The sequence below is a fragment of the Gekko japonicus genome, unplaced genomic scaffold, assembly GCF_001447785.1.
Source record: "Gekko japonicus isolate JY-2015 unplaced genomic scaffold, Gekko_japonicus_V1.1 scaffold2694, whole genome shotgun sequence".
Lineage (NCBI taxonomy): Eukaryota > Metazoa > Chordata > Lepidosauria > Squamata > Gekkonidae > Gekko > Gekko japonicus.
Window position 1 is genome coordinate 192,497 of NW_015163685.1, and position 13,070 is coordinate 205,566.

General features: G+C 45.4%; 1 protein-coding gene across 1 annotated transcript in view; it reads right to left on the reverse strand.

Moving 5' to 3' along the window:
* Window positions 1-11,808, reverse strand: part of LOC107107469 (tetraspanin-4-like) — a 99,901-nt gene extending 88,093 nt beyond the window's left edge. Inside the window, exons 1-2 of the mRNA XM_015407777.1 lie at window positions 11,722-11,808; window positions 7,894-7,968 (exon numbers count right to left, since the gene is read on the reverse strand). Coding sequence (XP_015263263.1) covers window positions 7,894-7,968; window positions 11,722-11,808 — 162 coding nt within the window. The remainder of the gene's footprint in view (window positions 1-7,893; window positions 7,969-11,721) is intronic.
* Between the last annotated feature and the right edge of the window lie 1,262 nt (window positions 11,809-13,070).

The following is a 13,070-nucleotide window of genomic DNA, read 5'->3' on the forward strand; positions in this document are numbered from 1 at the left end:
TACTGAGAATAAATCATCACCGTAACAGATAGGGAAACAGCGCTTTGCAGTGCCTGCTCACCATCCAGAATAGCTATGAAAGTCAACATGGGCCTGGTTCTGGTGCCTCCTCACTCCCACTTCATAGCCCCAGGAATGTGTCAGTCAGGCACTCAACACAGGTTTGGGGCCCTTCCAGCATGCAGCTTCACGAAACGGTTCCCATCCCGTCCTGACTGTTATTAGGTCTGAAAGTGAACAGACGGGAGAAGCCGTCCATCTTGAGTCTTGGTGAGAAAAGTGGGCTTTAAATGAAATAAAATGAATCTATTTCCCTTATAGACTTACAGAGTGGAGGCAGGGAACACTGGCCCCACTGCTGGACCTCCTGAGGGCACCTGGTATTTTTGGCCACTGTGTGACAGAGTGTTGGACTGGATGGGCCATTGGCCTGATCCAACATTGGCTTCTCTTACGTTCTTATGTTCTTCACAGTTTTGTTCAGCAAGCCATGACTAGGTAAGAAGTGTTGAATTCCCTCTCCACCTCACCATGGCCCTGATCTGAACCATGGGCCCATGTGGCTTCTGTTTTCATTTTACGGCCATCTGGTTTGACCCTGAGGAGAAAGGGCTGCTGGCTAAGAAATTTGGTGGCATATTTTGTTCTCCTTCAGTGGCAGAGGGACGATGATAGACGTAAGAGGATGAGAGACATAATACAGACATAAGAAAAAGAGAAGAAGAGCCCTGCTGGATCAGACAAGTGGTCCATCTAGTCCAGTATCCTGTCTCACACAGTGGCCAACCAGTTATTCTGGAGGGCCAACAACAGGGCATAGAAGCTGAGGTCTTCCCCTGATGTTCCTCCCTGGCACTAGTATTCAGAGGCTTAGTGCCTCTGAATGTGGCAGTTCCCTGTTTCAACCTCCTAATCGCCTTGGTTGCCCTCCTCTCCACTTTTTCCAGCTCTGCATTTGAGGTACAGTAACCAGAACGGTACACAGTATTCCAAATGAGGCTGCACCATAGATCTATCCAGGGGTCTTACAATATTGGCCGTTTTATTCTCAATCTCTTTCCTAAAAATCCCTAACCCGGAGTTTTCCTTTTTCACTGCTGCAGCACCCTGGGGTTAACACTTTCACTGAACTATCCACTACACCCCCAATATCTTTTTCCCTCTCCGTCTCAGCAAGTTGAAACCCCATTAGCCTGTACCTGAAGTTAGCAATTTTTTGTCCCAATTTGCATCACCTTACACTTACCAACGCTGAATTTCATTTGCTACATTGTCACCCGCTCACCCAGTTCGTGGAGGTCCTCTTAGAACTCTTCACAGTCAGCCTTGTTTTTCACCATCCTGAATAATTCTGTGCCATTTGCAAACCTGGCCACTACACTACTCACCCCTAGTTCCAAATTAAATAGTACTGGGCCTAATACTGATCCTTATGGGATCCCATTGTTTTACTTCCCTCCACTGTGAGAACTGCCCATTCCTTCCTACTCTTTGCTTCCTGACATTTCACCAGTTTTTAATCCATAAGAGAACCCATCCTCTTATCCCATGACTTCTAAGTTGACTCAAGAGTCTTTGTTGAGGTACCATGTCAAAAGCCTTTTGAATGTCCAAGTATATAATGTCTACCATGTCACTGTTGTCTAAACGCTGGTTCACTTTCTCAAAAAACTCCAAAAGGTCAGTGAGGCAGGACTTCCCTTTCCAGAAGCCATGTTGGTTTTCCCTCAGCAGGCTTTCTCCATCTATGTGCCACCTAACAATTCTATCTTTGATTACAGTTTCTACTAATTTGCCTGGGACAGACATTAGGCTGACTGGCCTGTAATTTCCTGGTTCCCCTCTGGATCCCTTTTTAAAAACTGGAGCCACATTTGCTATTCTCTAGGCAGCTGAATTTAGTGATAGGATGCATATAAGGGTTAGTAGATCAACTATCTCATACCTGAGTTCCTTAAGAACTTTTGGGTGTATGTCACCAGGACCTGGAGACTTATCAGTTTTTAATTTCCCCAGTAAGTCTAGGACTTCATCTCTGGGCACCTCAAGCTGGCTCAGTTCTTCAGTCTCCCTTCCTGAAAATAGGGGCTGTGGCATGGGTACGTGCCCCATACTTTCCACAGTGAAGACAGAAGCAAAGAAGTCATTGAGCTTCTCTGCCATCTCCCCGTCCTTCAGCAATCCATTTAGCCCTTTGTCATCCAAAGGCTCCACTGCTTCTCTACCTCAGATTCTAATATTTAGGGAGAAGGAGGAAAAGTTCTCTCTGTCCACTCTCTCTGTTCTCTGCATACTTTTATAAATTTCTATCACATCCCCCTCCCCAAGTTTTCTCTTTCCTAAACTGAAAAGTCCCAGACTCCAACCTTTCCTCATAGAACAGGTGCCCCAACCCGTTCATCATCTTGGGCCGTGGTCATATGAGCGAGATAAACCAGGGGGGAAGAGAGGCTTTTTCCCCCGGAGCAAAATGAAGCATCAGACGATCCTGCCCCGGAGCAAAATGAAGCACGGTAGCTCAATCAGACGATCCTCCGAGGCTCTGTGCTCATGCTGTCAGCGGCCGATCACACGTTGATGGTGAAGCGTAGCGGCTGTCAGCGGCCGATCACACGTTGATGAAGCGTAGCAAAGAAGGGGGGGAAGATAGAAGCGGCATGGCACGATCACACATGCGGCGATCACAAGCCACCGCCTCCCAATTAGACGGACGTTTCCCCCCCCCAAACCAGAGTTCCCGCATGCGCAGTTCCACGTTTTTGTGCATATCACGGAGGCTTAACAAACAACAACATCAGGTGTGAGATGGGATGCAGACGGACGCTGGATGCAATGGGATACCAGCACTTCTGTGATCCGACACCCACCCGCGCCCCGTGTTTTCCAGAAAATACTGCATTTTCCCAGGTATCTTTTTACTCCGCATCCTCGGCGGAGCGATACGGGTTTCCAATGGGTGCGGGACACTTGCCAGATGTTCCTGTGTGATCATGCCCGTAAAATCCGCCTGATATTTGTCCCTATTGTGCGGCTAATTCTGCGTGTGACTGGGACCTTGGTTACCATTTTCTGTACTTTTTTCCAGCACAGACCAGTGGCAGGTCTGATGAAAAGACAGACAATGGGAAAGCACCAAGCAAAAGTAGATATTGCACTCACACACATTCACACACAAACCTAGGGAGGCCAAAAATCTAGAGAGAGAAAAATGTTCTATCCTTAATGTTTGGAAATGGGTAGGCGACGTCTCGTGGCACAGAGGTTAGAAACATCCCATTAAAACTCTTAAAAGTCTTTTTCTGCAGGCTGCTGGCAACCTTACCCCACCCCCACCAGTGGCTAACGGGTCGGAAGAATTTGAAGAGAAGCAGGGATTCTCGCTCCTTGTCACATCTGCTGTTTGTGGCGAGGCTTCACTGACAAACCCACAAGGCAATACAAAGTAGCTATGAAGCTTTGTAATACCAGAATGCTGTTCTTAAATTTTTTCCCTTTTCAATCTGTTCCATTCTTCTGTGTAGCCTGTAGGTAAACATTTCCATTAATTTCCCCAAACTGAATCTTCCTAATGTTTCCAACACCTTCTTAGCCGATACTTTCTAAAATATTTCATTGCCTCGTCAGAAATTATGGGTAGGGAGGAAGGGACGGATAGACACCACTATGCTTTACTCTCCTGTAAATGCTCGTCAGAACTTTATTAATATAAAGGCATGATAAAATTCTTTATCTTGTTCCCGTTCTTAGCACTGGCAACTGTGTTTGCTGTCTTTCCTTCTTCTTCTTTTGGGATACACTGTACAGAGCCTTTCATTAATGTGTCTTTTATTATGCATAAGCCTCTTGCTTAAGAGGCCACAACTAATTCATAAACCATTGCAGCATATAAGTAATTTAAAATCATCATTGGCAATGTAAATCCTCTTTCATGACAACTCGGAATTTTTATCTGCCAGGCAATCTACTTTTTAAGACCCACTGGAACAAGCTTCATGATTTTACTATTTTTATGATTGCAAATAAAATAAAAGTCTTGGACTTTCAAAAATACTGGGTTCAGATATAGGAGTAGTAGGTGGCTCAGTGGTACAGAATTTGCCTGGCCTGCATAACGGTCCCAGGTTCAATCGTCACATTGCCAGCTAAAGAGATCAGGTAACGGGTGATATGAAATGCCTCTGCCTAAAACCTTAGAGAGCTGCTGCCAGTCTTAATAGCAGGGGTCATTTCCTGCAGGAGCGCACAGGAGCGGAGCTCCAGCAGTAAAGAGCCCAGGGGGTGGGCACATGCAACAAGCCCCACCCCCTGCTTCCAGCAGCCCTCAGTCAGAGCAAGAAGCAGCCAGGTAAGTTGCAGAGCTCCCCCCGGTCCAAAACAGTCCAGTGGCACCTTTAAGACCAAGTTTTATTCAGGTACAAGCTCTCCCTCCTCTGTGAGGACAGATCTGCACATTCTCCCCCCCCCCAATAGCTTGCAATCCAAAACAGTCCAGTAGAGCCTGAGTGGTGGGTGTTGACTTCTGACACACTTCTGATGATGACAGGGGGTGTGGCATATGCAAACAAGTTATGCTAATGAGCTCCTGCACCTCTTTTTCTACGAAATGACCCCTGCTTAATAGACGCTATTGACCTTGATGGACCAATGGTCTAATTTAGTATAAGGCAGCTTCATGTATTCATACAAAATTCCGGGCAAGTCAAATAAGCTGAATTATTATCAGTGGCTATCTAATGGGAATGTATCTGTCCATTTTGAAACATCTACACACTGGCTGCTAATTTCTTTCTGAACTCAAGGTGCTGGTTATGACCTTTAAAGCTCTTCATGGTCTGGGGCCAACGTATCTGAAGGACCATCTCCTCCCATATGTCCCTGTGTGTTCAGGTCGTTACCTGCTACCTGTTCTCCCACTTAGAGTTGCCCACCTACTATTAACCAGAGCCCAAGAGAGCCAAATTGGTGTAGTGGTTAAGAGCAGTGGACTCTAATCTGGAGAACCGGGTTCAATTCCATGCTTCTCCACATGAAACCAACTGGGTGGCCTTGGGCCAGTCACAGTTCTTTCAGAGCTCTCTAGGCCCCTAAAAACAAGTCTAGCTTGCCACTAGCAGAACGCTAAGAGCTAGAACTTGCGGCTGCCAGACAACCTTAGGATCTCCTGGCTATTCTACACACGGTGCCGTACGATCATTAAATAATTAATTAACCGGAGCCCAGGCCTTTTTTCATCATGGTTCCCACCCTGTGAAATGGGTGGGGCAAGCCCCCTCTTTGGAGATATTCAAAAAGTGCTCCAAGCCTTATTTGGAGTATGAATAGTAGGCATATTGGGTTGTTTTTTTAAAAATATCTGCGGGTTCTATTTCATTTAGTTTTAATTAATCTGTTGTATTTTCATTACTAGTGATCAGATACTCTGATCCAGCATGTACTCTGATCCAGCAGGAAAGGGAGGGTACACACACACACAAAATTAGGAGCAACCAAACTGGCACAAAACACTGTGCAAGTTTTCAAGCTCTCATCGGAACTCTTCATCAGGCTGGAGGTTACAAAATATTTTTAAAAGCACCGGGGGGGGGGGCAGGAGGAACAGAGCTTTCAGGTTGTGCCATTGAGACATGGTCTTCCTGGCATTCTCTATAAAATGAAAAGCAGGTATACCGCTTCACTTTAGTGCTGGTTTCAGGTTACAGCATATTCTGTAGGAAGCAAGAAGCAAGCCATGGTGGGTGTGTGACACCCGATTTGAAGAAGCGACAAATACAAAGTGTTGTTGCTAAGGTACCTCTGTTTTGATTCGTATGCCCAGGGGTCATTTAAGGGGGGACGCGGGGGGACGCCATCCCCCCGGGTGAGGTGCAGGAGGGCGGGGCCTGGAGCTCCCTGCTGGTGCCCGCTGGAGGTCGCCGCCGGCTGTGGGGAGGACACACTTCCGGGGATGTCAGGGGGTGTGGCATATGCTAATTAGTTATGCTAATGAGTCCCCCTAGCTCTTTTTCTACGAAATGACCCCTGCATATGCCCCTTCGCTTTTGAGGATGCTATTGTTTGGTCTCCCCCCCCCCAACCAGCTGTTTATATTGCATGCTTGGAACAGTAGGCTGTTAATGTGGGCATTCTAATGCTTTGTATAGTTGCTGAATGCTTGATATTATTCTGACTGCTTTGATTTGATAATTCCTCCAGGTCATTTGCTTATGCTATTCCCTTCAGTATAGACCTTGTTGCCATTTTCACTCTATCTGGATTGTCAGTATTCGTTCCAAGTATGTAGAGGAGCTTCACAACTTTTTCAGCAAATCCCTTACAAATGTTTGTAGGGGTCACTGCCTAGAGGTAGGCATTCTTTAGCACAGGAGTGTGAGGGGTAGTGGAAGGAAACCTTCTTCCTTGTGCTTGGCTTAGGGTGCGTACTCCTGTGCTGAACAATGCACTTTCGATCCACTTTGCAGCTGGATCTTCCATTATGAAATGGCAAGATCGACTTGCAAATGACTGTCGAAGTGGATTGATGGCCAGGGTCCAGCCTACCTGAGGGACCGCCTTTCCCCATATGTTTCCCCAAGAGCACTACGGTCAGGGGCCCAAAATTTATTAGTCATCCCAGGCCCCAAGGACATCAAACTAGCTGCTACGAGGACCAGGGCTTTTTCGGTGGCGGCTCCTACCTGGTGGAATGAGCTCCCAGGGGAGATCCGGGCCCTGCGGGACCTTATGCAGTTCCGCAGGGCCTGCAAGACGGAGCTCTTCCGCCAGGCCTTTGAGTAGGAGCCGCTGCCCCTACTATACCACCAGCACCATGGTTTGGACGGGGCCCTGAGCAAACATCTTAATATTGAAGAAGCCCTAAGCCGTGGGAAGTACCACTCGGAACTTCGGACCTACGATTTGCCATCTTTGGACTAGGGCTGCCAAATCCCCCCGGGGGCGGATTTCCCCCCACTTTGGAGGTCCGATTTCCGCCCCCGGGGGAAACCCCACCCCCGTGTGCACGTCACAGGAAAGTGACGTCGTGACGCCGGGCACACTGGGGGTGGGGCACAGCCATTTGAGGGGAAAACCCTATGTTTTCCACTCAAATGGCTGTGCCCCGCCCCCAGTGTCCATGGCGTCATGACGTCACTTCCCTGTGACGTGCATGCGGCGCACGCCTGCCGGGAGCCAGCACAAAGTCCCCCGCCGGCAGAGGTAAGTCGATTTGGCAATCCTACTTTGGACCTATAGAAATTATTGAGCACCATGTTTTAACCTAGGATGTTTTAGGATGTATTATATGTTTTTAAATTACTATGTATACTATGTTATTATTATTGGCAAGGTTTTGCCTTGCCCCTGTAAGCCGCCCTGAGCCCATCGGGGAGGACGGGGCATACATGCAATAAATAAATAAATAAATTGAAAGTGCATTATTCAGCATGTGAAAACAGGAAGGTGGCCACATTCATATCGATATGTATCTACTGTGTGTCTTCCTGACCATGCCCATTATTCATTTCAGAATTTCATATTTGCTGATGGATGCCAGAAGTGTTCAGTTTGGGGACTTCCATAGTAATACGTATCCCCTTATTAATTATCATCTGCTTTCTAGAGCCTGAGTCCTCATCAGCCTTCCCTGATTAGAGTTCCTTATATTTGAATAGTCATTGTGTTGCTCTTACATTTGACCTTGAATTGCAAGGGAGCTGGAGGGGGGGGGCGGCGGCGCAAAGAGCCCATGAAGTAGACACTACTTGTGTATTCCGAGTACACCGTTCCTGCAAGGGAATGCCGTAAGAAAACACGATATGCAAGCCAAGCCAAAGGCTTCATGGTTTATTTATGAGGAAAGTGGCATATGATTCGCTGAAAGGGGAGAGAGAAGAGGGGGGGGATCTTTTGACATACCTTGTCGGTGTACACAAAGAAGAGAGTCACGACGGTGAGCTCCAGCACGAATATAATTAACAGCATGATAAAAAACTGTCAAGAAAAGAGGGGACGGGTGGGAAAGAAACAAAAGCCCAGAGACATCAAAACCTGTTTAATTTTTCCTTATATTGCACAACAGAAGCATCCATGCAAAAAAAAAAAAGATCGGTCTCAATCAGACATCCTTCTCACTGAAAGGACTTGCTGCGTGCCCTGGCTGTTCCACTTCAAACAACAACCCGCGTGACTGAATGCACCTCCGTACCCCTTCTTCCCTCCTCCACAATTCTCGCACCTGTTAGGAAAAGGTACCTTCTTCTGGACATGCTCATTTCCTGGATACGGGGAACTGTTTTGCACAGAGGCATATGCAATTGTGTGACTCTCACCCGCAGACTGAACTGGTACAGTTCAGGCATAAGTTTACCACCTCAAGGAGAGCTATGCCCAAGTTGCTCACATGCAGATAGTGGGCTGGGTCCCAACTAAAATTTCTATGTGTGTGTGGGGGGGAGGGAGGTAGGTTTGATTTTTAACAGTTCACCCCTCCCATGGCCAACCTCAGGAATCCTTCAAGGAATGCCAGCAAATAGGGGATTTTGCCCACTGCTGGTGGAACTGTATAAAGATTCAGAGCTTCTGGAGGGAAGTGCTTAGGATTATTAAAGACGTTACCTCAATACAAATTCCACTTAAGCCAGAGATATTATTTTTAAACACGTGGCCATGTGAACTGTTTGGTAGGACACACAAAGCAACTATTGAAGTCATGCTGGATGCTGCTAAAACTACAATTGCGTCTTATTGGAAGGACACTAAAATACCAACGGTGGGAGCATGGTTCTGCAAATTATGGAACCACTATCTGATGGATGCAGTAACCAACAATTTAAATTACATTTCTCAAAGCTCAAATCAAGATGCCTTTATTGGTTTCCGGTTCTAGATTATTTAGTCCAACAGCAATATATTTCCTCTGAATGGTCCCAATTTCAAAAATGGATTTGATGTTTTGTTCCTAGCTTATATGTTCTGGTTCTACGCTTAAGTATAGGTATATTTCCTTTGCATCTAAGCACCTAATTTAAGTTGTATTTATTCACTTAAAGATATAGACTGAGTACTTATAGATTATTCTTGAATGACGTTATGTGACAATCAGTCAGATCATACTATTTGCGTGCCCTCTTCATAGAGAAAAATGTTGTATTATGCGCAAAAAGTTCTATGTTGTTGTTATTAATTCATTGTTTTGTATCTCAACAACACTGAAAAAAAGGTGTGTTGTGTTTGTACGTATTATGTAAATGTAACTGTTAACAGTCCAGGGCTATTTTTGGGCAGGAACGCACAGGAACGGAGTTCCGACTGGCTCCCAAGTTGGCCACATCCAGCAGGAACTCATTAGCATAATAGGCCACCCCCAACAGCAGAAACTCATTAGGATTGGCTGCATTAGGGGTGTGTGGCCTAACATGCAAAGGAGTTCCTGCTACAAAAAAAGGCCCTGGGTTTTGACAACAAACAAGGTAAACAGAATAACAAGCAAAAGGTGGGTGTGGCTGGATAACCACACTTCTGGTAACATGGGGGTGCAGCCTAATGTGCTAATGAGCTGTGCTGTCAGGTGTGGCCTATTATGCTAATGAGTTCCTGCTTGACTTTTTCTACAAAAAGAGCCCTGGTTAACACCAATAAAAACTTTTTTTTAAAAAAGAATCCTTCAGTCAGCAGAAGTGGGTGGGGTTCAGATTAAAAGAAGCCAAAGAACCCCTGAGAGGAACCAAAGTTCTAGACACACAGAGGACCTGCTTTCAAGTGCAGCTGTGCTTGCATTAACTTCAGTAAGAGTGGAGGTAAAGGCACCGGTGGTGACTTCATAAATGGTAGTGCCAATAGTGTATCTTTTTCCTGTCCTCTCCTCAAATTTGGTTTGATTATTACAGCACAATCTTTGATGCTCCTGACAATATCTTACTAGACACCGATAACACCATCCCAGCAGACATTCCCAACTGGCCTCCGGTAACTGTGGATAAAGTGTTTGATTTGATCTCAGAATTGAAACTAGGCAAGGCTCCAGGCCCCGACGGGATCCCGGCAGAAGTTCTTTCCAAACACCCTTGCTGGTGGTCCTTACCTTTACTTAATCTGTTTACTTTAATTAATAAATCTGGAAGGATTCCCCAGTCATGGTTGAATTCTATTATCATTCCAATTTTTTTTTAAAGGAAATCCTCATTGCCCAGAAAGTTATAGGCCAATCAGTCTTTTATCTATAATAGGCAAGTTATATGCCAAATTTCTAGAAAGATGGTTAAAAACATGGATATACTCTCAGCAGATAATCAGTCCTGAACAAATTGGATTCTTGGAAGGTAATTCTACTGTAGACCACTGCTTTCTTCTAACTTTCCTGGCCGATAAATATGAAATCGGGCACTAAACAATTGTACACAACCTTCATCGATCTGAAAGGCGCTTTTGATTCAGTTTCCAGAGAATTACTTTGGAGAAAGCTTGAAATTTTGAATATTGATCCTCGATTATTATTTTTAATGAGAAAGCTCTACTCATCTACAGTCTGACAAGTTAAATATTTGGAAACTGGTCATTTAACTGCTAAAATACCAACTTTAAAAGGAGTAAAACAAGGATGTATACTGGCCCCACTTCTTTTTAATCTATTCTTGAATGATCTCCCATCAAGGTTGGAGCATGTCAACGGACACCCTCCTAAACTGGGATCTCAAAAGATCCCGCTTTTACTTTATGCAGATGACACTACAATCCTTTCTTGTACCGAGATCGGAATTCTCAGATATTTGCCCGCTTTTCATAAATTCTGTGCTGATAACTCTTTGGTAATTAATTACTCAAAGTCCAAAGCGTTGGTCTTTTCTAAACGTTGGAAGCCTATGAAGTGGACAGTAGGGAAAACTGAGATTGCCCAGGTTAAAAATTTCAAATATTTAGGGATTATGTTTCAATATAAGCTTAAATGGGCAACCCATAGATCCCATATATTTTTTTAGTTAAACAATCTGTTTCACACCTTAAACAATTCTTTTATTCCAGAGGGTATCAATATTTACTGGGTGTCATAAAGATCTTTGAAATCAAAATTCTCACTCAATTATTATATGGCATTCCCGTTTGGATAACGGGCTTTCATAGCAATTTTGAAAGACTACAGGCCTGGTCTTGAACTCCAAATGTTATGTTCTCTACAATTTCACATAATTTCTGAGGCTCAGCTGAATCTCCCAATTCAGTATGGCCAGATGTCCCACTATCTTCACAACTTAGTCCAGCCTTCGCACCATAGAGCCTTTACATTAGCCCGTCTAAATGTTTCCCCTTCAAAAATGCTCTCAGGTCGGTTTAATAAAATCCCCCTACATGAAAGGTTATGCTCTTGTCCTTTAAAATCTGTGCATTCAATATATCATATTATTTTTGACTGTCAATTTCACTCAGCCATACGCCAAGAATTGCTGTCATCTTCATTTCCTCCTAATTTGAGTTCTAATAGGGAAAAGGCTATTCAGTATCTACTAAAGGATACTAATCCTAATATTACAGCTCTAGTGGCCAGGTTTCTTGCTGAAGCAGTCAAAGTTAGATCTATTCTCGTAAAGGAATTATTCATATTGTTTATTATGTTCCTAAATATCTATACTGTGTTATTGGCCGAGTTCAGACTGGCAGTTAGAAGCAGGAGGGAGTCGTTGTAAAAAAGAGCCGGAACAAACTGTTCCGGGTCTTCCCAGTCACACTGCGCGGACTGATGTAGGAGGATACTGGGAGGAGGCACGAGGGTGCGTTCACTGTTGGCCTGGAGGCGTGGCTGTAAGCGGCATTTTCCTCATGGCAGACGCCTACGCGCATGGGCGCCTAGGCGCAACGGCAAATAGGGCAGGATCCAGCTGCTGTGGGCCACATCCGGCCACATCACTACCCCCTCTTGAAGGCAATCACCTGTACCTTCCTGGTGCCAGAGTGAGGCTAGGAGGTCAGTCAGCGTAAACAGCCAGCGCACATTATTAATGCGGGCTGTTCCCGGCTTTTAGCAGCTAGCGTTCACACTTCCGGGAAGCGGAATGAAGCGGGATAAACGGGCTCTCCAGGCTTTGCTACTGCTTTCACCAGGTATCTTTTAAACCCGGGAGGGAAGCATTACAAGACAGATTGAGTACGGGTGGGGAACGCCAGACAGATGTGCCTGTGTGAACGGCCCCTTTAATCCGCTTGTGAAACATTCCTCACATGCGCCTATATCGGGGCAAACTGCCAGTCTGAACTCAGCCTACTGCTATACTATTAAAGGTATTTGACTTTGACTTTGGTAGTGCCTCGGACTGAGAGAGATTATCCAACTTTGCAACTGCACTTGGCCATCTCATTTGGGAATCTTGTTCTGGTACATAAACGTACACTAAAAAACTCACATTGTGGCTCTCAGGAAGGAAAAAGAGATCTCTTAAGTGGAAGGAGAAATGCATACCTGATGATTTCTAGCCTCAATTTCCGAGGTGAACTGAAAATGTGAGGAGGCTGTTTTGAAAATAACTAATATGATGGTTGCATGTGATGACAGAACAAAGTTTGAGTCCAGTGGCACCTTTAAGACCAACAAAAGTTTTATCCTGGGTATAAGCTTCTGTGTGCATGCACACTTCATCAAATATGTGATGACAGTGTGGTGACAGAGGGCATCACACATACAAACACGTATCTTTCCTCCAACTTTTCCCTTTCAAATTGAAAGCAGCTTCAGGGAGCTTTTAGTTTGGTGGAGGAACCAGGGGTCATTTCGTAGAAAAAGAGGTGCAGGAGCTCATTAGCATAATTTATTAGCATCTTATTTGCATATGCCACACCCCCTGACATCACCAGAAGTGTGTCAGAAGGCAACACCCAACCGTCAGGCTCCACTGGACTGTTTTGGATAGCTAGCTATTGGGGGGGGGACACGTAGATCTGTTCTCACAGAGGAGGGAGAGCTTGTACCTGAAGGTGGGTCAGGGGAGGCTCTTGCGCCTCGTGGCCTGATTGAGGGCTGCTGGGAGCAGGGGGCGGGGCTTGTTGCATGTGTCCATCCCCTGGGCTCCTTACTGCCAGAGCTCCGCTCCTGTGCGCTCCCGCAGGAA